The sequence below is a fragment of the Crocodylus siamensis genome, chromosome 5 (assembly GCF_052110815.1).
Source record: "Crocodylus siamensis isolate JL-2025a chromosome 5, ASM5211081v1, whole genome shotgun sequence".
Classification (NCBI taxonomy): Eukaryota; Metazoa; Chordata; order Crocodylia; family Crocodylidae; genus Crocodylus; species Crocodylus siamensis.
The window spans coordinates 132,526,233-132,553,000 of NC_143399.1; the positions used below are offsets into that span (position 1 = coordinate 132,526,233).

A 26,768-nucleotide genomic window follows, 5' to 3' on the forward strand; every position below is an offset into this window, starting at 1 on the left:
GCCTCTGCCTCCCTGCATGCAAGCATATGCTCCGTGCCCCCAGGTAGAGTGTGCCTGCAGCTGTGCCGGAGCTGGAGCAAAGGTAAACAGTGGGGCAGAGGTTGTGGGGGGGCAGCAGCTGCAGCTCTGACACCCTGACCCGAACCCCAGTCAGGGCCATAATCATAGCAGCTATCTGACACCCTCCCCTTCCCCACTTCGTACTCAAATCCCAGATGAGGGTTTCCCTGCCCCGCATGTTAAATGTGGAAGGAAACTTCTCAGATTTGAGTAAATACAGTAATTAATATTTGTTTTCAAATATATTTAAGGAAAACAAGGGTTTTGTAACTCATTACAGAAACACAGTCCTCTTGAGTGACATATGGCAGCTATTGAACTGCATGTGGGAAGACTAGAGAGGAACTGTCAGCTTGTATCAATGTGAATTAGGGTTATTTAAAAATAATGCACCCCATCATGATATCAGTAAGTTGCAGAAAAATGATATCCCTATGGGTTAAAAGAAAAGTGTGTATTCAGAATGTATGACTGTCCCAAATAATAAACCTTATATATTCTGACTGAATGACTTATTCCAGCAATGGTAAGAAATACTCCCTGTAACAATATTCTTAGCAGAAGGGTGATGTTATTCTGAAGTGGAATTGCTAGAGATTATTTTTTAATGGTCAAGGAGAAGGTTTAAAAAAGGAGCATGTTAGGCTATCAAATTTTAAAGATGCATTAAAAAAAGAAGTCCTTATATTTATTTTCAAACACCTTAACTTATAAAAATAGTATTTAAAAACAACTGTGCTCTTCCTCATTCGTATCATTTGTTCACTTTTTGCATTTATCTCTACTTAATGTTTTGGCTTTGTCTTAAATTAATTTCTAAACCACTTTACTTTTAGTTGTCCTGTGCCTAATGCAGCATTTGCTACTTGGGTTGCAAACACTATAGGGTGTTCCCCACCTTAGAAGTGAATAATTCCCTTAACTGTATAACACAATCCCAGACCCAATTTCTTGTCTATTGCTTGCATTGTAATACACATCGATTATCTGCATATTTGTTAAACCATAGCATCTTCAGCCTCCAGGGTCTACTTCATAACTTAATTATGCTCTGGTAACTTCACTGTAACTCTAATTATTTACTTGTAAGTAATTGTACTCCATTTAACTGTGCCAGGAACAGGAAAAGCAACTTTTAAAGGGCTGTTATTAGAATCCTTGAAAACAAAGGGAGCTAGTCCATTTCTTTAAATAAAGATTGTTGTTAATGCTGTGGTATCAGCAGCTCTGAAACCGAGTAGCTCTCCTTATTTTCAAGGTTTCTAATAGTTTCTGGGCTGCTATTAGTGGAGAGCTGTTTTTTTAGATCCAAGGGTGTGCACTTCAATAGAGTAACTGAATTTCACCATCTTTTGCCTTCTCACTCACTCCCCTTCTCCCAAATACCCCCTTTCTCGCCACACCCAAAAAAAAGCAAGGGGGAAAAAGTAAAGAAAATGCTTTGTATGGCTTAAGTTTGATTTAAATTGTTTTTTAAAGTTTTTTTTTTAAGACTTAAATGGGTGTCATGAACTGAACATATTTTCACCCAAAACTGATGAGGAGTTGTCACATTACTCAGTTCCAGAATTGATTATTTTCCCCGTTTTATTAGGAATTCCTAGCACTAATCCAGAAGATGCTGCAGTAGCTCAGAACCTGGGTCTTCCTTTCACTGAAGTCCTTGAAGTGCTTCCAGATGGTTTGGAGAAAGTGATAAACTCTGGAGAGGTTGGTGCATGAGAGCACAGTAATAATACGAGCTAAAATCACAGCTTGGAAAGAAGTTGAATGTTTTGCAAGTTTCAAGAAACTTAGGCCATGTGTACACTAGACTTCTGCTGGCATAGTCATGTCATTCAGGGATGTAAAGAGATGTCTGTCACTTCTTACTAAAATAGCTGTACTGGTAAACATCTGTGGTACGCGCACAATTTATATTAGCAAACCTGCACTTTTACCAGTATGGGTTGCTTTACTTGTGGGAATGGGTTAACTTTACTGGAGCAAATGACAGCTTTGTAGAATAGCTACGTCCACACTGGAGAACTTTGTCAACAGCGTACATTGGTATTCCTATGCTGGTAAAGCACTTCTACTATAGGCATACCCTAAGACTTATATATTGAAGGACCCCTCTACACATGCAGGTAAAGGCGCAATGGGTTCTAATGCGTGATCTACACAGTCTCACCTCCTGCCATGCCACATGCATAGCAGAGGCACAATTAGGAATCGTGTATTAGATCCCATTGTGCCTTGCTGCCAGTGCAAGGGGAGCCCAAGTCCATGATCTCAGGCTGCCTCTGCATCAGTTCCCATGGGTGCAAGCCCCACAGCCAACATGTGAATGCCACCGCCACTGTGAGCCTCATGAGTTCTAGCCATTACTGCAAGCCCCATACCTCAAGTCTCATAGCAGCAGCAGCCTTCTCCCTGCTGTTGCTACTGTGAGCCTTGCAGCTGCCAACACTGCCCCCACTGCAAGCCCCACAAGCCAGTGAGACTCACAGTGGCAGCAGTGTTGTCCCCACTGTGAGCCCTGCAGTTGACAAGGCTCATAGCAGGGGCAGCACAAAGAATGCTGCTGCTACTGCAAGCCTTGTCAGCAGCAAGGCTGGCATTGGGTAGTGCACCCCTGTAGCTGGGAGCCCCTCAGTTGATGGGGCTTCCAGCCATGTGGGAGCACTTGGCCACATGTTCAAGTAATGGCGCTATTGGAACAAGTTACAAGGTTATTACAGATTTTTTTGTGGAATAACTTTGTAGCTTATTGCTTCTTTTATCACACCATAAATTGGTTGAACGTGTAGCTAGGTCACAACTTAAGAGTGATTACCTGGTTAACTGTGCCTTACATATGAAGTGTAGAGGAAATCTAAGAGAAGAAAATACTGTACTAGTATGAATTTTACAATGTAGATGGAAGAATGAGTTCCATGTACAGAATTGCCAAATGCTTATTCCTCTTCTTTATTTAGACATTTATTTTAGACTAAATATTAGCTTATTATTCCTTTTGCTCATATTTCTTGGAAATTGTTGATTGTAGGCCAGTTTAGTAGTTTTACAGCTGTGTAACAGAAGTAACTCTAAAATAACATTGAAGTCCTTTTGACAACTGCAAGTATTCAAAAGGAAATGGGTTTAGTGTCTGCCATAATTTGAGAGGGGTAGGCCCAAATGTTAAAATGTAGCGCTGGGGGGGGCAGAGAGTAACTAGAATGACCAGGAAGGGGGAAGCTGATTTACTTCCAGTCTCTACCTTGGAATATTTATATTCCAGATGCCTAGAAGCAAGTCCCGTGAACAAAAGATAACCCATTGTAATTGCAGATATCTGGCCATTAAGGACGAGAAGCGCATAATGGGGTCTCTTCAGCAGTGTCCTGTTCAGCCCGTCAAGGGCAACTTGTTTATGTACTCTTGAACAGAAATATGGTCATGCACATGTGAGGGCCAAGGGTATATAAAATAGGCATAAGGTATATAAAAGGGCATATAAAATAGATATTACATGAAGCATCTCTGCATAGATTGAGTTTCTTACATATCTGCTAAGTACATGAACAATGGTGTTTTGGGAAGAGCATAAAGTTCATCTGCCTTTTTATTTGTTTGTCAGTTCACAGGCATGACTAGGCAGGAAGCATTGAAAGCCCTAACCCAACAGGCCAGAAGTAAAGAAGTAGGTGGAGACCTAACAAGTGACAAATTAAGAGACTGGTTAATATCTCGACAACGATACTGGGGAACACCTATTCCCATAGTTCACTGTCAGACCTGTGGTTCTGTCCCTGTGCCATATGAGGATTTACCTGTGGTGTTACCCAATGTAACCACCTTTACAGGGAAGGGAATTTCCCTTCTACAAACTGTTCCAGAGTGGATGAACTGTTTATGCCCAAGGTAAGAAAGTGTTACTTCCTGTAACTCTTTGAGCCACAGTGTTGCAGTCCCTGACTGCAGCATAGGTGAGAAACCATAATGCACCTCAAGAGAATAATACTAATTCTGTTGCTTGATAAATACCTCCTTGAGAGAGAATTTATTGCTTTTATAAGTGGGGAAAGAGAGAATAGTTTTTCCCTCTTTCATTTCTTTACAGTACTTCTTGCTTGATATGGCAAAATTTGTCTTTGGCTTCCAACAGCAGAATTTGTAGGGAATATTTTATTGTTTTATTTGCTCTTGGAAATAACACAAATATCTTGTTTTTTTTTGTTTGTTTGTTTGGGTTTTTTTGGACCAATTATCCAAAAGCAAAGGTAAGATGGTAGTTCTCCTGCAGCATATAATCTCATATTTTATGAAGATTCAGATATTTGGCACTTGTATACTGTAGCTGCAAATGATGCAAATGGGAAGAATTAAAAGGTTATGCATCCTTAATTCAGACTGTGATCATACAGTTTGTGGCCCAGCCCTTTAAGAAAGGAAACATCTTGTTCAGATTTAGAAGGATATAGATTAGTTTGGAAAATCTCTTGTTCTGTCTGTTGGGCATATTAGGTGTTGGATATATTAGCGTTTGTGCTCAGTCTTGGCATCTTCAAGTATCTGTTAGAGACAATTTCCTTGTCAGATACTATAGAACACTGTTGGCAACAGAGCCAGGATTATTATTATCAAGATACCATGTAGAATAACAAGATACATAAGTATCTGTAAGGTTCCCACTTTTCATAGGACAAGAGCTGTGAATTTCTGGCTTTCCCTGATCATTTAAAGTTTAGAATATTAATGTGGTTCTTATTTGTAATGAGGAGCCTTAAATACAGCAGATCTGTGCTTGTCTGGGAACAGGTTGACCTGTGTTAATAATGCACCCACAAACATTTTCTTTAAAAAAATGTGCTGTCTTAGGCATGCATATTTACATGACATGCAGTAGCATGTTTTGGAGTATGGCTGCTGCACAGCCATCTCACTAAATTAATATGTAATAGAGCTTTCAAGAATGTCCCCAAGTCTAAGTTTATTAATCTTTACTAAAAGGTGCTCGTTTGCACTCCAGACTTCTTACCGATTTTAAATTTGGAAAGGACTTTATTGTGAAGAAGGAATGCTAATGATTTTGATCTTCACCAATTAGTTATTGTTTCTGCAGGATCTCAATAGCAAATATGTGTAAAAACTTATTAATGGTTCTTGCTTACTTAACAACAACAGTATACTGGGTCAGTTCATTAGCCTAAGATGTGCCTATTACTGAAGGTAAAATGTCTTACCAATGTTGAGCTACTGTTAATTTGACTGCTTCATGTGGTTGCTGTTTCAGTATTCCTGTCAATGTGCCTGCCTGTCTGACCCCCTCAACCTGTCTCGCTCTACCTGTGCACAGTCTTCTTAATATGAATGCTCTGATTTTCTTTGCCACTTGAGGGAGATTCTCATCCTTACTTTTACCTTCCTTTTCAGATTAATTGTTTTTAAAAGGGATTGGGGAGGGGGAGTAAAAGGCTGCAGAGAGATAAGAAGCTTGGCGTGGTCATGTGTTGTGGGTATACAGAAGTAGTTTTCTGATGCTGTCACCAGACATCAGTAGAAAAATATGCATAATACTTTTTCCCTGGTTGTACAAATATCTATATTCTGCTTGGCTGGTTGGGTAGCCAGAGTACAGTGACATCCACACTGCGCAAATGTGAAGAAGTGCCAGGCTGTCAGTGTGCTAGTGAGCCTTGCTCATTAAGAGTTGAGAAAGGTATAATTCTGATTTAGTAGCTGTAAAGTGTCCCTGTATCCTCTTGGAGAGATGGTTCTGTTTGAATGTAATACCTTTATTTTGTAAAGAGTGCACTACCCAAATCTCTGGGTATATATATGATGTTTAATATATTTGACACTTTAATGTAAAAGAGCAACAAGAAACCTGTTTCTGTCAGTACTGTTATTCACACAGAAGTAGAAATTTGTTAATGGCAGTTGGTTTTGCACGGAGACCAGATTGGAGGAAAAAAGTGCTGGTATTCCTCTAAAGGTTGCTCACAAGTCAGCATTCCCTATTTACTACAAATTATGCAAGCATTCATAAGATTGCTTCTCTTCTGTCTTCTTTGCTTGGCTAAGTTAAGAGTATGGATAATAATTTTCATTAGGCACCATTCAAGATAAAAGAGGCAGTTTGTCCCTCTCAAGGTGTTTGTAGACTCAAACAGACATGACTATACCTATGCTTGGCTCACCTTCTGAAGTGTATGATCACAGTCATAAATCCTGGAGATTTTTAATGGGATTCTAGTTTCTTTATCATGAGTTATCAGCTACCAAAGAAAAGTCTGGGCTGCTGACCTGATGCCCTTTGCCAGTCCAGCCCTTTGCAACATGCATTTTAGGTCCACAGAAAAAATTCAGTGAGCAAGGAAAGTAAAGGCTTTCTACCAAGACTATTCAAACATCAATCCTCCATAATTACAACTTGGACTTTTATCTCAGATGCCTTTTTTGAAATGAACTCTTTCACAGAAAGAGAGGTGATATTTTGGGTGTCCCAGAACCTGAACACGATGAAACTTTAGGGAATTTTTACATATGCTCCAGGGATGGGCGGGAGAGGAATGCTTTAGTTAGAGTGGCTCTGAGAGCTGCTCTAATTAAAGTGTCCACAGCATCTTGTGTAGCAGTATCCCCATGCTTCAAAATAGCAGTAGAGGTGCTTTAACTAAAGTTTGTCAAGAAGTTTTAGTTAAAAGTGCCCCCGCTACCTTTCACCATTTTGTGACTGTAACCTTTCACCATTTTGAAGTGCAGGGACACTGATACACAAGATGTGGAGACTGGCTGGAGTATGCTTGAGCACACGCAAGCAGACTTCTAACTATAATTGTAGCTCATCAAAGCAACCTCCCCATGTGTACAGGGTTCCTTATACACTAAAATGACACCAAGAATCACACCCACAAGTTAGAAGAAACCAAGACTTCTGCTCAAAATGTTGTTTAATTTGCTGCATATAGCTTGCTTTGCCAGTCAGACAGGCAGCCACATGCTGTGCTGTCTAAAGCTTCCAGGAATGCTAATGAATTAAAGATACAATCATTTAAGTATTAAACAGCCAGCTGACATTCTTTGTGTTATATATAGTGCGCACATGTTGACCCTAGGTTGTAAAATTTAATTTGTTCTATAAATTTGTCATTGCTTTAGCAGCTATAATTTTAAAGCTGAATTTTTGCAATAAACCTAGTTAAATGTGGTTATTTGTTCCCATAAGCAAATTGTTTTTATTGAAAGTGGGAAACAAATGAAAAACTTGTCCAGATATTAATTTCTGATTTTGAAACTGTTTGTATATGCTGTCAGTGTAATGTCTAGCAAATATTGATTCTCTGTACAGCAGTATTCACAAATTTAAATAGTATTACAATGACTGGGAGAAACTTGACCCATCTCAATAAAAGCTGAAATTAAACTAGATTTGTTTTTCTTGGGGATTTTAGGAGGAATCTCAAATAATCAGAAACAACAGTCCTTCCTATCAAAGCAGAAACAATCGAATGTAACCTTCCCTACTGGGAAGGGTCATATAATGATTTAGTACCCAGATATTTTATGGTAAAACAGCTTTCTTTACTTTTGAGCATGCATAATATTTTTTCATTTCTTTAAAATGTAAGAAAAAACATCCCCTTTTTTCCTTTCTAGAAGTACTAAGAATGTTTAGCACCAAAGGATATAGAACTGGAAGGGACTTCCTAAACGCTTGTTGTTGTTAGGTGATCATGTCATATAATTCCTGTTCATTAATTTATCTAGTTAGACTTCAAAACTGAATAGATTTTGGGTTTATCTGGGTATTTTTCTCTACTACCCCTGTTGGAAAGTTGTTACAGAACTACACTGCTCTGAGTATTAAGAACATTTCAGTCCGTAGCCTACATTTTTTCATAACCAGTTTATATCCATTTATTCTTGTGTCAAAACTCTCTCTTCATCTTTGTTGGCCAGGTGCAAGGGACCTGCAAAACGTGAAACAGACACCATGGATACATTTGTTGATTCTGCTTGGTATTACTTGAGATACACTGACCCTCATAACTGTGATAGGTAAGGCATCTAGGCATCTTGCAAACAGGTACATAGTCACGTAGGCCAATCTGCTTTATAAAGTGAAAGAAAGGGAAATAACAGGGAGCCCTGGTTTTCTGAATGCTGCCTGGCCTTGGATACAGCACAAAGTAACTTAGGAAGAACTGTCCTAAGGCTATGGCATCCAGTTCTGGTATCCTCTGGGGATGGGTGAAAACAGAGTTTGAAAACAGTTGTTTTACTAGCTTGGAAGCTGAGAGACAATGTACACAGTCTTCCTGAAAGATCACTGTGGGACAGGGAGTCCAAGAGATTCTTAGCTGGTAAACTAAGGAACTTTATTACCTGAAGGAGCTATTAAGGATGACTGCTTACCACAGCTCTTACCTTTTTAAAATTTTGCTAAGTGATGCTGATCACTGCTTTCACAGTAATAAACTGAAGTCTTTTTTGTGACTTTGAAAAGGCACCTGCTTTTCCATTTGCTAAGTCTGGGAACAATAAGTGGAACTTCCTTAATTTGAAAAATTACTTTAGTTTTCCATTTTTTATTATCTGAAAATATGGCTTCTGCGATTGATACTGAGGCAATTAGTTGGCAAGAAGTGGTCAATGGGACATTTTCCCTCAGTGACCCATCAGGGTCTGGGGGAGCATCCATTCACCAAAGCCCCCCAGGGGAGGACAAGAAACATTGGGCACAAACTGACTGAAGATCACCTTAGGATAGACATAAGGAAACACTTCTTCACAAGTTGAGTGCAGAGGGTTTGGAACAGGCTCCCCCACAGAGGTGGTATGGTCCCCAACCCTGGCGATCTTCAACAAACATCTGGACACCCATCTTGCTGGGGTCATCCGATCCTAGCAGTCTTTCCTGCCCAAGTCGGGCTAGACCCAATGATTTGTAAGGTCCCTTCCAGCCCCTAACAACTATGAAACTTTGAAACTATGAACTACAGTAGCCAAGACTGCTAATTGAGGTCAAGTACTAATATGAAGTATTATCTTAGTACTATGCTGTTTATTTCAGTTACATACATCATTAAAAAGGTAGACTCTAGATATGCTGGGTATTGGTGAGTATGGCAAGATGGGCAGTTATTTAGCTGTTTATTCACTCTATATTCTAACTTACTAATAAGCTGATTGTCCCCTTGAGGTGTTCTGTCATAGTTGGCATTAAAGTGTTCTGCACAGTGGCTGACTCAGCTGTCCAGAAACATGTTTTATATAGGCTTGCCAGATTAGATTGCTTCATGCAGTTGCTGGACAGCCAGCAAGTAATTACTGTTTCTTGAATACTTTTAAGAGCCATTGGGTAGACAGAAAGACAGCAGTAAATTGGATATGTTGTATTTTTGTTTAGGAGCTCAGTCCATCACACAGATAACTTTAACTTTCCCATGTAGCAGAATTATGTAAGGAACTACTATACGTATATGGTGGGATCCATCTAATCTTTACTTGTCATTTTCTGATTTAGAGTTTATGACCACCACGTTAAACATGCATATTTGTTAAGAAATGTTATCTGTTTAAAAAAATTGCTGGATCTTCTTTTTAAAACAAACTCTGTCTTTAAAACCTTTTAAATGGTTTGGTTGCCGGCTTAGTTTCTTTTGTAATCTTTTGCAGCATAGGATACTAAGGTTGATTCTCTTGGCACAGGGTGAGGAAGAGCCAAGACTTTTGGTTATGTAGATACAGGTGTATAAGAAAGGTTCCGTGTATTAGATGTTGAATTCATACATTGCTTGTATTTCATTAGAGGAGTAATTTTCAGCTGATGTGCCACAGCACCCTAGGGTTTTGTGAGATCCTTTCAAAGGTACTGTGGTATCTGGCCCATGTGTGAGGATGTAAGCACTCTCCTCCCCCACTCTTGCAACACCCCATGCCTGCTCCAGCATCCCATGGGCAAGGACACCTGCAGCTGCTCCTCTGGGGATTCCCACGGCTGCTGACCTCAATTTTTGAGCAGCGTGTTCTCCTGGGGGAAAATGTGGGGCTGCAGAGCCATGCTTTTTAGCCTGGCACATTTCTTCTTTCCACCAGCATCACTGTTCCTCAGCCCATGCTTCTTCCATACTACCAGGGCTGGCAGGAGGGTCTGTGAAGTCAAATGGCTCTTGTCACTAGTGTGGGAGAGGAGGAGCAGCCTTGGCAGCAGAGCTATGCTTGCAGGTAGGAACCAGGGACAAGGAGGGGGCAGGCAATGGAAAGAGTAGAGCATGGCAGGGTAAGGTCTTGTCTCCAATGCCCTCACATGGCATCAGCTAGATTCTAGTTCAGTGATTCTTAACCAGGATGCTGCTAAATTCAAAGATGTTAAGGAGGGGTGCCTTGAGGCTCAAAAAGTTTGGGAACCACTGCATTAGGTAATATCTTTTAAATAAATTTAAATAGTTTAACAAATTCCAGAGCACATGGGCATGGATCAAGGTTTGCAACTTAAACTTTAAGGTCTTTTCCACACATATTTTTTTTAGTAAGTTAGTTAAACCAGTGAAAAACCCTGTATGGATACTTTGATTTCAATTTCATTTAAATGGGTTCCTGTGGACTTAAGTTAAACCAAACATTATCTGCATTTATACTAAAATGAAAGTATCCATGCTGATTCTGCACTGGCTTAACTACATCTGTTTAAAATCACCATCATACATATAAACAGACCTTTTGATCCACGCAGTCAAATTTGAATACCAAATCTGAGCCCTCTGGACTTACGGAAATTTCATGTCTATTTTGAAACCCTGTATACAACAACAGTCAGTTCTGGGGTTTTGATTAGTTCATTTAAAGATGCATATAATTCTGACCCAGTGTTTGGTATTGTGGTCATGGCTGTATAAGGAAGCATACTTAATAGAATACATTTTAAAAAACCCTCAGTTTTCTTAATTAACCAAAATGATTCAGAAAGTAAATTTCTGAACTCTGCCTTGAGGAGGCAGTTATTTGCAGGAGGTTAGTAAATACACCCTGAAGATGTGAATCTTTTTTTTTTTTTTTTTAAAGAACTGGTACAGTTTTTCTGAGGTTTCAGGTTATGATGCTCCAAATGAATGTTCAGAATAAGTTTTGAAATGCTATAATAAAATATCATATTGCCCTCTAATGGTTGCAACATATACCTTACATTTTTCTTCAGTGAAGTCAGCAGAGTAGTTTAAAATTAGAGTTGTCATATGTTTTTTGAGAGATACAGCTATATATATGTATACATTTCACAAGTTATTAGTTTCACACAAAAGAGATAAAGTAATGACACCATATTTAGGAAAGTGCCAATAAACAGGCAAATACATACATAGTATGTTTGTACGTATGTAAGTGATGCATATGAAATCCAAGTAATGCAGCTAAAATGTATGAAAATCACATTAAAGTGATCTACTTTTCTATAGCTTTATAAAATTCTTGAATAGATTTTGTAATTTCACATGTGAAGGCTTTTAAAAAATTGAATTAAAAGGAGCAAGTAGAAAAATAAAAATTATTTTAAAATATTCATGGAGCTCAGATTAAACAGCTGTTTCCAATTAAAGGCTAATGAGTTATTCATTATACCTTATTGTACAATTATGTACGTTATTTATAGTACCGCTTCTGTTTTGTATTTTAGGCCTTTTAATAAAGACTTGGCTGACTACTGGATGCCTGTGGATTTGTACATTGGGGGAAAGGAACATGCAGTTTTGCATTTATACTATGCTAGATTCTTCAGCCATTTTTGTCATGATCAAAAGATGACCAAAACCAAGTAAGCATTATTAGATTGTTACAGTCTATGGAAACTCATTCAGGTTTCACATGTATAACTTCATTGGCCCCCAGGGGTATCAATGATACTTTTATGCAGGTTGAGTATTTCATTGTGTAAGCCTACATTTTCCTGATTGTCAGGCTCTGATGAGTGATTGGTTTTTTGCAGCTTCTACTACTATTTCTTGTTTACTTACATATGTTTCATTTGCATTTTGCAATTAACTTGCTTAGGTTTCATATTGGTTACATATGGCCTTAGACCCTTATTCTATAAAGACTTACATATATGATTAACTAATGCCCACAAGAGCTTGCCAGGCATTTGCTCTCTCTATCAGCATAAAGAAAACAGTTGTACTAGTACAGGGGGTTCCACGAGATCCATCAATCATCCTCAGTGAGAAGCAGCTAGCAGTAGTCCAGAAATTCAGCTACCTACGTTTTACAGTTACTATCAGCCTCTCACTGGATGAAGAACTTAATGTTCATATCAGAAAGGCTGCCACCACCTTCAGCAGACTAACTAAAAGACCATGGAACAACTCAAAGCTTACCATCAAGACCAAAATGCTAGTGTACAAGGCTTGCGTACTCAGCACTCTCATGTATGGTAGGGAAACATGGATAGCTTATGCACCTCAAGAGAAAAGGTTAAATAGCTTTCACCTGCACTGTTTATGCCACATACATCAAATGGCAAGATAAAGTTACCAACACAGAGGTTCTTCAAAAGGCAAATTTACCAAGTGTGACATCCCTACTCAAACACAGATGACTGTGCTGGCTAGGCCATCTGAGCAGATCGGAAGATAGACGCATACCCAAGGACATGCTATACGGAGAACTGTCAGGAGGAACAAGAGCAACAGGATGTCCCAAGCTTTGCTACAAAGACGCATGCAAGTCAGAGATGAAGGCATTTGGAATCAATCCTGACCAATGGGAAACCTTTGCAAGTGACTGTAACAAGTGGCATCATTGTCTACTGTCATCATTGATGTTTTCCCAGGGCATCAAAATCCATGACAGAAATTGGCTCCAACAGCATGAAGAGAAAAGGTCTCATAGGAAGCAAGTAGCTCCCAAACCACCCAACATGTCATATACATTTGTAACCACTGCCACAGATCATGCAGATCTTAGATTGAACTATTCAGTCACGTGAGACATTGCAAATCATCTATGTCATAGGCTGCAATATCCACTGTCTCTTGTAGACGAAAAGATGCCAAAGTTGACTGAATAATGCTGTTTAATGTCAATTTGCTTAACTTTGTCCACTGTAAGTTGTCATGTTAATTTCCCGTGTGGAAAGTTAAGCATTTGTATGAGTCTTTGCAGGATTAGCGCTTAAATGTGTGAAATAGTTCCCAATAATATAAACCTATATTAAATATATACTGGTTAAATATATGAAAATATATTTAGCTGATAGCAGAATTTCTTTCCTTTATCTGCTTTTTCCATTGCAGACAAATAATATCTGCCTTATCACTTTCCTTCTCTGAGGGTTGGAGTTGGCTCTGAGTTAAGGATGGTAGATGTAATCTTTGACGTAGGGAATGTGAGTCTGCATGTTCTGACTCATCTTAAACTTTCATTTTGACATCCCCCTCTCCATCGAGGTGTTTGGAAGGAAAACCTGCCCTCATTGTGCATACTAGAAGGACAAGACAGGAAATGAACTAGACTAGCCCTTCCCAGCTGGGAAGGTATGTGAGAGTGACAGACACAGCCCTATTGCACAATGTAGCATTGTGCTTCTACTAGGTAATCCTCCGGTGCTCACTGTTGATGTGATCTCTTAGCCTGCCGTTCCTGTGAAGTCCCCGTGCTTTACTTGAGTCCACAGATTATGGCATGACGTAAAAGAGAACAATTGCTGTACACGTTATGGGCATTGAGCTCTCTAGGGCACATTGTTTCTGCTACCAAATCAGATTTCAGGCAGCCATGAAACAGAAAAAATATTGAGGAAAATAAGCCTTTTGAATCTTTAAAATGATCCTAAAGGTCACCTTTTCTCCCCTTGGGCTGGGTGGACAGTGTGCCACCTGCCTATGGGATGGATTCAGCCAGTGGTCCTCATCCAGTGCCCAGGGCAGGCACAGTGGTCATCATTCAGCTGTGCAGAGGGGCGTGGGGGGGCAGCCTGGCCCCAAGCTAGCTCTAGAGGGATAGAGGCATTACTTGGCCCTGTGGAGGAAAGGGAGTATAGCCTAGTCCCAACCCAGCCCCATGGGAAAGGAGGAGGTGGGGAAGGGCCCCCAAAATAGCCTGGTAGGTGGGCGTGGCTGCCCCACCCAGCCCCATGGTGGGGCAGGGGAGAGGAAGGCGGCATAGCCCATCCCTGATCCAGATGTGGAAGGTGGGGCTGTGTTCTGGCCCCACAGTGGGGGACGGGTTTGTAGCCCAGCTCCAATGGGCCATGCAGGGCTTCACATTTGAGAATTTGATGGGGCAGGTGGGCCGTTGTATTAAGGGCCACCTCCTGGCCACCAAACATCTTGAGCCCCATAGGTCAAATGCCACGGTTCACTTCCACGGGCCATATTTTGCACACAGGCCAGAGGTTAAGCACCCCTGCTATAGGTTATTACATAGTCATTTGACCATAGATGGCTTCTACTTCCATTGAGCACTTCTACCAGGGAAATGGCCCACAATGAAAACAATGTTTGTTGTCTTGCTAACTTGATGTTCAGCAAACATTTCTAGTCTCACTTTTTGACCTGACTAAAGACTTCCTTTTAAAGACCATTCACAGAAGGGTGGAGACTTAAGATGGTCTAGAACAGAAGGATGTCACATCCACAAAAGAAGAACTTCCTCAGTTAGCCCCTCCCTGAACAACTTTCTGTTTTCCCAAAGGTTGGTTCTATTATAAGGGGTATAGGAGAGATTGAGGTCCCCAACACTTTGTTTCCTTAAGATACTGCGCCTGGTAGAAGAAAGAACTTCAGAGCTTTTCTGTATAGGTAACATGGTAGAGCAAAGTGTCACTTCAGCGACAACAGGTTCAGAGAGGCATGAGCTTTTGTAAACAGTAGCCTGCCTTGTTTGATGTCCACTCATAGGATCTGACTAAGTAGGCTGTCACCTATGAAAGACTATTAACTGATACCATTACAAGTCTTGAGGAACTGCCTACATAATATTTTGTGTCGCTTCACTCCTATATTTTAACTCACAAATCTGTTAAATAACCATTTAAAAAGGATGTTTTTTAAAAATCTGGACTAACAGATTTTTAATATAATATTAATGCAGTATTAGGTTGAAGATTTTTATCAGAAATGCCAAGTTCAGAGATACCTTTAACTCTGTCCTCTTGGAGCACAGTATTCATGACAACAGAGGTACTGCAGGGTTGTTCATTACTTAAGCAGCAAATATGCTTTAAAGTAAAATGAGGTATTTGTTAGGGGTGCATGGATAAGGATTTTTTGGCCAATATGATGGCGATTATTAACCAGCCATATCCAGTAGCCGATCCAACCAACTGATCCAATAGTCAGTTTATAAGAATGCAGCCCGGCAGCTTGGAGAGCAGCCTCCTGCTGATAAGTCTGTGGAGGGGAAGAGGTGTGGGGAAGGAAACGGGTGTGAGGGGGTGCATACTGGTGAGGGAAGGAGTAGGGCAGGGGCAGGCACTGCCCAGCCACAATGGTAAATGCAACCCTGGAAGTGGGATGGAGCCTATGGCCCTGAGCCTGCAGCAGGCAGCCCACCTCTGCCCCTGTGCACAAATCCAACCTATCCAGGGTGGACACATGCCCCCCAGGCCTCCTCTGGGGGTACACGCAGTAGCAGGGAGCCACTCCTACTCCCCTCTCCCCACACCACCCAAATGAGCTGTCCATGGCTCTGCCCCGCTCTTGGGGTCACATTTCATAGGTTTCATAGACATTAGGGCTGGAAGGGACTTTGAAGATCATCAAGTCCAGCCCTCTGCCCCAGGGGCAGGAAGCCAGCGAGGGTCATAGAATCATAGAAGTAGGGTCAGAAGGGACTTTATAGATCTTCAAGTCCGACCCCCTGCCAGGGCAGGAGAAAAAAAAAACTGGGCTCAAATGATCCCAGCTAGGTAGGCATCGAGCCTCCTCTTAAAGACCCCCAGGGTAGAAGCCAGCACCACTTCCCTTGGAAGTTGGTTCCAGATCCTAGCCGCCCGAACTGTGAAGTATTTCTTACGGGTGTCTAATCTAAACCTACTCTCCAACAATTTGTGGCCATTATTCCTTGTTATACCAGGGGGCACTAGGGAAAACAAGGTCTCTCCCAAACCCTTCTGGTCCCCCCCTAGTGAATTTATAGACTGTCACCAGGTCCCCCCTCAGCCTTCTCTTGCGAAGGCTGAACAGGTTCAGGTCCCGCAGTCTCTCATTGTAGGGTCTGCCTTGTAGTCCCTGGATCATGCGGGTGGCCCTCCTCAGGACCCTCTCAATGTTGTTCACATCTCTCCTGAAGTGGGGCGCACAGAACTGGACACAATACTCCAGCTGTGGCCTGACCAGTGTTGCATAGAGGGGGAGGTCACCTCCTTGGCCCTGCTAGAGCACCTGTGGATGCACGACAAGGTCCGTTTAGCCCTTCCAACCGTGACCTCGCATTAACGGCCCATGTTCATCTTGGAGTCAGTAATGACTCCAAGATCCCTTTCTGCCTCCATGCTCTCAAAAAGGGAGTTTCCCATCTTCTGGGGGGGAGTCTGTTCCAGGCCTTGGGGGCTCGGACAGTAAAGAAGTTTTTTCTTATAGTTTCATAGATTCATATGTAGGGACCTTGGAGATCATCAAGTCCGACCCTAAACGGTCACGGAGGAGTTATGTCCAGCCTAAAGTGGTCATGGAGGAGTTTATGACCATTGGTCCTTGTTTTCCCTTGGTTTCCTTTGGGGTGAACAGATGTTTCCCCAGATCCTGATGCCGTACCCCTTATAGGCAGACCTGGTCACCCCTGAGCCTGTGCTTTTCTAGGCTGAAGAGTCCCATGGCTCTCAGCCTCTCATCATAAGGCCTATTCTCTTGCCCTCTGATCATGCACGTGGCTCTCCCCTGGACTCTCTCAAGCTTCTCAACATCCTTCTTGAATTGTGGAGCCCAAAATTGGATGCAGTACTCCAGCTGTGGCCTCACCAAGGCCGAGTACAGTGAGAGGATGACATCCTGAAATTTACTTTTAACATTCAGTGACCTGGCTGGGCAGCCTCTGCGCCCACCCCACTCCATCACTGTGGAGGCCTCAACCTGTGCCTCCAATGCCCCTTCCCCACCACAGATGTACCAGTAGGAGGCTACTCCTCAAGCCGCCAGGCTGCATTGCTGGCGCACATGCATGGCTGCACATGCACACAGCATTTATTGGTGACATTACTGGCTATACCAGCCAAAAAATGCCAATTGCCAATAATGTTAATTTTCCTTTTATCAGTGCCAATCCGATATGCCACCGATGTATCAGTGCACCTCTAATATTTGTATCTAATGTTAAAAAGATGCCTGAAAAGGGAGTTGATTTTTAAAAAATCCTGTCAAGCTATGTTCTTCTTGCTCATTTTTTCCAATAACACTGATTCAGGAGGATAAATAGGACCCTCAGGCACATCTGTTCAACTGCACTGATTCTAGTGGGAGTTTCACTACTGTAAGTAAGATTCAAATGTAGTGCTTCACTGGAATATATGAATCAATTCTGTTTGATAAATGAGCCTAAATGGAATCCAATTTCTTCTCCCTGAAGGACTAAAAAGCAATAACAGGTTTTAATTAGGTTAAGAAATTTGATTTTAATGCTCAAAATGAGAAAATGGCATAGAGAGGGTGTCGTTTTTAGATAGCCACTTTACAGAATAGAAGAAAAATCTGTGTACATAGTTGAACTTATTTGTACAAGCCTACTTGCTGTGAGAGTGCTAAATAGCACAACCATAAGACTACAGGAAAAGGTGGCATTCCTTTATGTTGTATTTTCAAAACAGTATACCACATTGTAATACATAAGAAAAAAGTCTACAGCTGTGGGGCAACCACTCTGACCTCAGAAGAGCTCACTGTAAACATTAATTGATTTTTATAATTGTACGCGGAGATTATTCAGGCAGTTGACTATCCATTGTAAGAACTGGTGGATGTTGAGTGTTTTCCTTACTATTTATTTGTGTTGTGAAGCAAAGACCTTCCAAGTCAATTAGGGCAAATTACTGCATTTAGCCATGGCATTTCTCAGCATACTCCTAGGCTCATGTCCTTTCATACATTGTAGGATACTTTCATCTAACCATTTTAGACTACGGAACTCTGAAACCTAAACGTAATCCCCTGCTCAGGATCTACACCTGCTGCTTCAGGTTTCCTCATCAGTTGTGGGCACTCTGTTCTTCTAATCTAAGCATTTTGAAGTCTGTCAAGGAAGCAAGGAACACAGGCTTAGCTTTGTAAGGAGCAGAGGTCTTGAGAGACAACTTCTGAACTTATCTCTTCCTATGAGTTCATCATTCATCAGTGCTTTAGCTGGATAGAGTACCTCCAGCTTTCTCTCAACAAGTCCTTTATATGCGTGGTAATAGTCTTCCACTATCCCTGCACAGAACAGAACATGCTCTTCAGCAGGACTTTCATCTCTGTGCTATGTGTTCAAACTGACAAGTTCCCTGCCTACCAGTCATGTTTGTCCTTCACCCCATTGAAATATCCTGTATAGAAAAACAGCTGTTTTAGGAGGGTAGGCCAAGATCAAAGGGGCTGGACGCACAGCAATTGAATCAATTCAAAATGTTACTGAGCGGGAACCTGTTCACAGTTGTATGAAGCACCCAGCCCAACATGCCTTGCAGTGGGCAGGTAGGAGCGGGTTGGGTGTGCCTGCATCCATGCTTTGGAGTTCCAGGAGGTGGGGGGAATCTGTTTTTCTGCTTTTATTTCTTTCCTAAGCATAAGTTCAGTAAACTTCAGGAGCCTGCAGTTGACCAAAGTCTGCAGTATATTAACCAGACTTGGTGAGGGGGTAGGGGGATGGGCAGGTGGTGCCAGGAAAGGAGTGTTTGATACTACACTTTTTGGTTCCCAGAGGCTGAGGGGAGGAGGTGCAGTCCAATCTAGTAGGGACCACAGCTGGTTGTTAGAAAGATAATCTTGTTGAATAAGCAGTGCAAGGGAGCCAATTGATTGAAAAAAGTGCCAAAAACCGCAGAGCACTAGAGTTCTGGCTGCATACTAGAGGGGCCAGTTGCAGCAGTTACGGGGGCAAGTGAAGAGTAGTGCAGTATGGGATAACTGAAAGTGACCAGACCAGTGTCACAGAACACTTGAGTTGCTTACAGACATGAAAAAACTAAACAAAATAGCATTTTACTTTCAGCTTGGAACGCCCCTGCACCAAGCACAATGCATACTCGAAAGAAGCATCACGTTAGTTTGAGCCAGCTCACCCAACAATGTATAGATCACGTACTTCAGCTGGGCCTTTTGGCACTTTTATCTAATAGCTAATTAAATCACCTATAAAATAAAAGCCCCCCCAAAGCCCTCATAGCCCCCCCGAAGCCCCCATAACCCACTGAAGCACGTGATCTATACAGACATTGGGTGAGCCAGGTCAAACTGACGCACTTCCTCTTCTGCTAAACCGCTGGGTCTGATTTTTTTCACATCTGTGTTCAACAGATCACTGAACAGTTCCCAGTGAACCAGTTCCAGTAGTGCTTGATTTTTCAAATACACTTTTCAACCATTCCAGGCAGATTTAAACTGATTTAAAAGGCTTGTATGTCTGGTCGCCTCAGATTTAAGCCACATGTAAACTGTTTTAAGTGCTGTGTGTGTCCATGACCAAAGTCAGTAGTCAGATTGCAGATTCGGCAACTCTTAGAGTTTGTGTTTGAGTGATATGTCAAACAACTTTCCCAGTCACCTCTCTGGAATGTACCTTAAAACCCTGCTCCAGGCCTGCACAGCAACAAAACCTCTTGCAGTCTGAAATATGTCATTCATCATATTATGACAAATAATTCATATTACCTTTCTGTTTATTTCACTGGAATCATTAATCAATTTGAGTGTAGTGACCTTTAAGAGTTGAACTGTTTATCTGGTGTCATCCACAAAGCCAAGAGGCCTAGCCATGACATTCTGTCACAACATTTGCATCAGCATTACATTAAGATGCTGTTGTTTCTTTGTCTTTCCATTCAGAACAAAGTAGCTCACCAGATCCATTTTTTTCCCCACCTGTCTTCTCCTTTGGTTCATGTGAGGGAGATAATGTAGCGTGCGTAATCCTGTAAAAACATATACTGAAAAGTAAGGATTACAATAGGAATGCTTTTCAAACTTTGACCCTGTCCAAAATTGTGAATGTTGGATATTATAAAGATATTAGTTCAGAGGCTTTGTAAATGCTGCTTCCAGCAGAATGTGATTCTGTATGTGACCATGTGGTGGAGCCAAGACAACATTGTCTCTCAGGAAAAGCTCTCCTGGATCAACTGAAGAAATTCAGTACCCAGCTGCATTTGTTTCTCGTGTCTTCACCAGAGCCTTCCACAGACTGAATATTTCTGATGCTGGGCATTTCTCCATCCTTCTGTAGTCTCCCACTCCATTCAGATGTGTTCTGTTTTCCCCATACATGGTAAAATATTTGGTATTACATCTGGCCTGCTTCTCTTTCCTGTAAATATAAATTAGAAATGCACATTCCTCCTTTTAACTTGCAGTAACATGGCATCTGATCTGAACTAACACCATGTCATTAAAAGTAAGCATTCCATGAAAAATGTCTTCTGGTTAAGTTACCAATTTGTTGATGTTCTGACTATTTAACTTACTTTCCCACATAAGATTAATGTTGTTTAAATGTCATCCCAAATAATATGTGGGGATAAGGGAGATATTTAATCCTTTTAAATACTTTTTTTTGTAATTTTCTTACTTTGTTTAATTACTAGCTTTTAAAACAAGACCTGTTTTCTCCCAGTCCATGTTTACTTCCTATTTGTTCTGTGATAGGGTTACAGACTTCAGTCTGTGAGACTCTTGTTTTAATAATAAATGTGTCTGTAACAGAAAGACAGAGCAAAGAAAATGACTGCTAAAAATAAATACTATTTTTCCTTTCTCTTTAAAATAACCTGTTGCTCCAGCATTGTGGTAGCAATTGAAGGTAAATCATGTTATTAGAGATACAATATCATGCATAATCCAGGCTGCTCCGATCCAATATTTATAGTGTAAAATTATTCTGTAGAATAAATGACTGCCCTTTCACATCATCAGTTGCATTTCTACAAGGTTATATTTTATAATTATAGTAATAATAAATTAATTCATAATTAACTCCTTAAAACAGTGTTTTCGAATATGAATTGTTATAGTTATAAATTGCAATGTAGAAATCTGTTTCAGCTGTTACCTCCTCATAAAAGAATGATTTTTGTGACCTTTTGGAAAGAGTAAATAATAGATACAGGGGATATGATGTATTGTTTGTACTGTGTATATGTATAACAGAGACTTATTTTGATGGAAGGCAGTGAGGCTACTCAGGTGCTTAATGTTAAGCACACGTATCCTGTTGAAGGAACAGTGCTTTAATTTCCAGCACTAATTAGCAAGTGCCACAGAGATGAACTTCTTTGTTACTTTTTTCAATAAAGTTTACAACAGCAGTCATCTGAATCAATGTATTACAAAAATTAACTCACTAAAGGGAAATGATGGCAATGGTGTGTCTGTTAACTGAATCTAATTCATCAAGAGCTTCTTGTTTATAATATATTAGTTGAAAGCACCATTTCTCTCAGAGGTTATGCTTACCTCTGTTATCCATAAATGTGGTGCTGTTCACTTTCTTTTTCTTTTATAAATTATTTTTACCAAGATATTAAGGTTTTAATGCTGCTTGTGCCAAAAAGAAAAAAAATATTAATCTAGTCTAATTTGAAGTTTCCTACATTATTAGTTTCTAATGTCCATTTTGTTGTTGTCTTTTTCCTATAACGGGGCTTTGTCATTTTTCAGAGTCTGCAGTATTGACCATCAAGTATATAAATGTTTTGTTTGCTGAAAGAACATGTATTCTGATTTTTTAAAAAGGAAATGTGCAATAAGATTTTGGGCTAAGACCATGTATTTCAAAACAAAGTTCAGAGTCGGTTAAAATCAAATGATTGTGAAGAAGTCAGATCTGACAACTTGAACATGGGTTATAAATTTATCTTAAAGTTATTGAACCCCCTGAGTTGTGCCAGTAAAGATTATCATATTTTTATCTCTAATTTGAAGATATCAGTATCAAAATAACATTAAATCAGTACACAGTAATTTATGCAGGATATGAACAAGCATGTGTATTTCTCGATACAGTGAGCACTGCAGTTACCCAAATACTAGGCAACTTCACATTTTAAAATGACCCTCCAGTAATTATATTATATACATGGAAAATGTGTGGAGTCATCTTAAATTCATTGTCCACCCCCCACAGCAGTGGTGGGAAGAGCAGTGGTAGGGGTAAGAGGCCAGATTCCCACCCCTTCCTTCCCCCACCCCTTCTCCCACATGTATGTCCACCCTGGCATATGATTCCTTTGCCTCCTCATCGCATGCAACCCCTTGCCACTTACATTTTGAATGTCTCTGCTATAGCTCTGGGACAGTTAGGGGCCACAGCTCAGACCCACCAGGGAGAAGCAGCAATGGCATGTCCTGGGCATGTCAAAGCAAAAGGTGAAGGTAAGCAGTAGGAGTGGGAGGTAGAGGCAGGAGAGACAGTCAGTCTTCCCTGCACTCCCTTGAATCTGTACACCGTGTGTCTCCTTTGCCTCCCCTCCCCACTGCATCGTCTCCTCCATGCTCTCCCTGCCGTGTACCCGCTCCCCTTTCACACAGGCCATCCCAGACTGAGGCAGGCAAGCTCAGCTTCCCACCCCTCTTCCTTCCTCCTGAAGCTCAGGGCAAAAGCTGGAGCTGAGCCACCACCTGCTCTGGGCTAGTACTCAAATCTAAGACTAAGACAAGCTCCCCCAGTGTTGATTGAGGCAAAAATATTATCTTAGATTAAAGTAAATACAAAAAGTGCCTTAACTTTTATAGGTGATAACTATTGTGCATGTACAATGAAATGCTTCTTTCATCAAATAATTGTATTTTCATTGGTTTAGCATCCTGAGGTTTACTGTAAAGAATGCTTTTGGCCACGCTTTTCAACAGATAAGTTTCCTTTTCCTTTTGTCCTCAGGGAGCCTTTTCATAAGCTTTTGGTCCAAGGCCTCATCAAGAGTGAGACCTTCAGACTAACAACAACAGGCCAATATTTGAAGCGAGAGGAAATTGATCTCACTGGTAAGGGGGACTGTGTGGGAAAACCAGCACAGGTGCATCCAGAAGGTCAAAGGCTAGCTTAGCAAAAAAGGATGTACAAGTCATAGTGCATGGAAAATTCAGCAGTGAGAAGTGAATCCTTATAAACGTTAAGCCAGAGATTGACCTTTTGTGTGTGTTCTGGAGTTGTGTACATAATGCTGAGTGTATCATCAGGGATAATATTAATCTTTTTGCCCTTTAATCAGGTTCAGACCCTATGATTGAACTGTATTTTTACTTCAGTTGGGTCTAGCTCGAAAATGACCAAAAAAATCAATATTTTATAACAACTATTCACTAGCCCAGTTGTAAAGATCTGGTGGGCACAGTTAGCAGATATCTGCATTGAAAAACCCTTGCCATAGGTGGTACAGTTGATAGCAGTCTCAATGGATAAGATATGGATATAATGGGTATAGAACAAGCTATTCTCTACCCCTGCATGTGATCACTGAAGGGTAGCATGAAACTTAAATCTCCCTTTGTCTGTGTTTATACTTGTTCTTTGCTTGGAAGGTAGAGTTTACCTCTCTTTGATGTTTTTACACTGAAGCACCTATGCCAGTGCTGCCTTTTGTGGCTGATGCATTGAAACAATGTGTCTTGGCCCCGCTGAAACTTGTAAACCAAGCCCAGGACAAGTCGTATGTTACCCCTGTGCAAAGCATCTCAGTGAAAGATTTGCAAAATTCGGAATACTTGTGGGCCCTGAATCTCCAGTGCTATTAGACTGGTGCCTTTCATGAGTAGTGGGCTGAGGCATAATAATGCAGCTGGGCACCCAAGGCAGCTGCAGAACAAAACTGCTGCTGTCTTTCAGCTAGCACAGTTGTATGGCTGTAGTGGCAATGGGTTTTTTCTACTTCCTCCCCCTCTCCCCGCATTGCCCTGCCCTATGCCAATGGACATAGCTTTGCAAAAAGGAAAAATACATTTATTTTCCTTATGCGATGGAAATATTATGATCATAGAAAATAAGGGATGGAAGAGACCATAAGAGGTCATCTAGTCCAACCCCTGCTCAAAGCAGGATCATCCCCCAACTACATCTTCCTAGCCAAAGCTTTGTCTAGCCAAGTCTTAAAAACCTCCAAAAATGGAGATACCGCCACCTCTCTGCATAACATGCTCCAGTGGTTTACTTACCCTCCTTATGACAACGTTTTTCCTGATAGCTAACCTAAACTTCCCTTGCTTCAACTTGAGGCTATTGGTCCTTGTTCTGTCATTTGCCACCACTGAGAATAGTTTAGCTCTGACCTCTTGGTAACCAACTACCTTCAGGTAGCTGGAGGCTGCTATTAAATCCCTCCTCAGTCTTCTCTTCTCCAAACTAAATAAGCCCAGTTCCCTCAGCCTTTCCTCATAAAAGTCATGTGCCCCTGCCCCCCAAATGATGTCATTTGAGTTAAAATCTTAAAGTAGGGAAGGGACTTGTTTCCTTCCTTAATAGGTATTTATCTTTTAAACTCCTGAAGAACACCAAAAAAGGTGTTAATATTAATTTTTGCCATTTCAGATGTTTAGGGAACAAAGTGAAGTTGAGTTACTGAATGTGTTCTATATGTTTAGAGACGGGACCAGTTCACGTAAAAACTAAAGAGAAGGTGCAGGTCACATGGGAAAAAATGAGTAAATCCAAGCACAATGGGATAGATCCTGAGAAATTTGTCCAGCAGTATGGCATTGATACTATGCGACTCTTCATCCTTTTTGCAGCCTCTCCAGAACAAGACATCTTATGGAATGTTAAAAGTAAGTTGTGGTATTTCAGTTTGTTCTTCCTTTTAATGTATTGTATCTTGAAACTTAGTTTATTGTCAGTTGAATCTGAAAATCTGATATAATGGGAAGAGCTCAATGTCTGTCTCTAAATAAAGGTGGTATCTTTGGATAAAGGTATTTTTATTTATGTTTTATTTATTCTTGATACTAGAAATATAGCAAATAAGACCAGAAATCCATCTGGGATTGCGCCCTCTAGCAGCGGCCATAACAGACAGATGCTCTAAACCTTCCTGTGGTTAGTTGCTGGCTTACATCCTAAAACAAGTTGGTGTATATTACTTCTAAAAAAAACCAAAACAAACTATTGAGCCTTTCTGATAGAATTATGGATGTTCCAAATACCTATTGAAATTCTTTTCTGAATCCTACTAACTTCTTTGTTCCAATTCCTTGTAGCAATGTGTTCTACCAGTTTAATATACCATGTTTTAAAAAATATTTCCTTGTTATCTTTTTATATGTTTCCTTTCTATTTCATTAAATATTCCTTGTTTTTCTATTACAAGAACAGGTAATTAGGAGCATCTGGCTGACTTTTAAAGGATTAATTAATTACTGATCATGACATCTTCCGATTTTGCATGTAATCAAAATTTAGGCTATTTTTTTTGGTCTTCCTATGGAAAAGAATGGTTTTTACATTGGAGAGGCTTCCATCACACTAAAGAATCTTTTTCATAAATAATATTCCCTTGCTGGTCTCCTGCATAGGGTATGTAATGTGAGGCAATATTAAGGCTCATGTCATTATGTTCAGATAAAGCACAGGATATTTGAAGTTATCCTGCCATTTCTTTAGCAGTTCTGTCTTCTGCCTCACAGGCTTTTTCATTAGCTGAAAAGACTAATAATTCCTTTAGATGTAGAGCCACCGCTCCTTGCTATTCTTTTCTAGAGTAAATGTAAGAAGATGATATACCATATTTACTCTATTCTAAAATGAAGGTTTTTTCCCCATTTAATACAAGGGGTGGGGGGAAAGACCCTTGTCTTAGAATCCCATATGAGGGAGGTGGCGGGGCAGGCAGCTGCTGTGGCTTGGGCTTAAGCCTCTACCTGGAGTTTGGCTATAGCCGCAGCTGCTGTTTCCCCACCTCTTCCCATCCCCCACATCTCTGCACCCCACCCTCTCCTCTTTGCTGCCTCTTCTGCCTATCTTCCCCCCCACCCAACACTGAGCATGCCCCCAGCCCAGCCTGTAGCACAAACATGTAGCCCACATGAGTGCTACAAGGGCAGAGGCTAGGTAGAAGGGAGGGCAGAGACTAGGAGAGAAGCAAGATGCAGAGCAGGGAGGAGTCGGGGGCGGGCACAAGCAAGGGACAAGCTGCTTGACTGTCTCATACCACCTGCCCTCTCCCTTGCAGCGGTAGGGGGGATGAATGAAAGGCCAGTAATTAGATTCTATACATGGAAAATTTTAACCAACTTGTCAGTTTTTCATTTATTAAATCTAATTATTGGAGTGTCATCTTAGATTCAAGTAAATACAATAGCAAAATCAGATAGAACATTTTAATATCAATTGTCTTTGGTTTTGGAAAATAAGAACCAACAACAATTTAGCTTAGCTGCTACGTGCAGTGGAATAGTGGATGTAGGCAGAGAGAAGTCTACAGAACTTTTTTTTCCTTTTAAATGAAGGTTCACTGTACACTGAGGCTCGGGACAGAAATTAAACATAAACCGGTATAAGTGATCAGGAACTGGTTCAAATCTGTAACATAACAGAAGTTCAATGCACATAAATTGCTTTCAAAATCGCCAAAACCA

At 40.8% G+C, this 26,768-nt stretch overlaps 1 protein-coding gene across 3 annotated transcripts in view; it reads left to right on the forward strand.

The window, feature by feature from the left end:
* The window catches only part of LARS2 (leucyl-tRNA synthetase 2, mitochondrial), a 121,556-nt gene that overhangs the window by 68,125 nt on the left and 26,663 nt on the right, over nucleotides 1-26,768 (forward strand). For all 3 annotated transcript variants that reach the window (XM_090050439.1, XM_090050440.1, XM_090050442.1), the window contains 6 exons: nucleotides 1,655-1,770; nucleotides 3,665-3,948; nucleotides 7,990-8,088; nucleotides 11,702-11,839; nucleotides 23,083-23,186; nucleotides 24,780-24,962. In XM_090050439.1, the coding sequence (XP_089906565.1) occupies nucleotides 1,655-1,770; nucleotides 3,665-3,948; nucleotides 7,990-8,088; nucleotides 11,702-11,839; nucleotides 23,083-23,186; nucleotides 24,780-24,962 (924 nt within the window). The remainder of the gene's footprint in view (nucleotides 1-1,654; nucleotides 1,771-3,664; nucleotides 3,949-7,989; nucleotides 8,089-11,701; nucleotides 11,840-23,082; nucleotides 23,187-24,779; nucleotides 24,963-26,768) is intronic.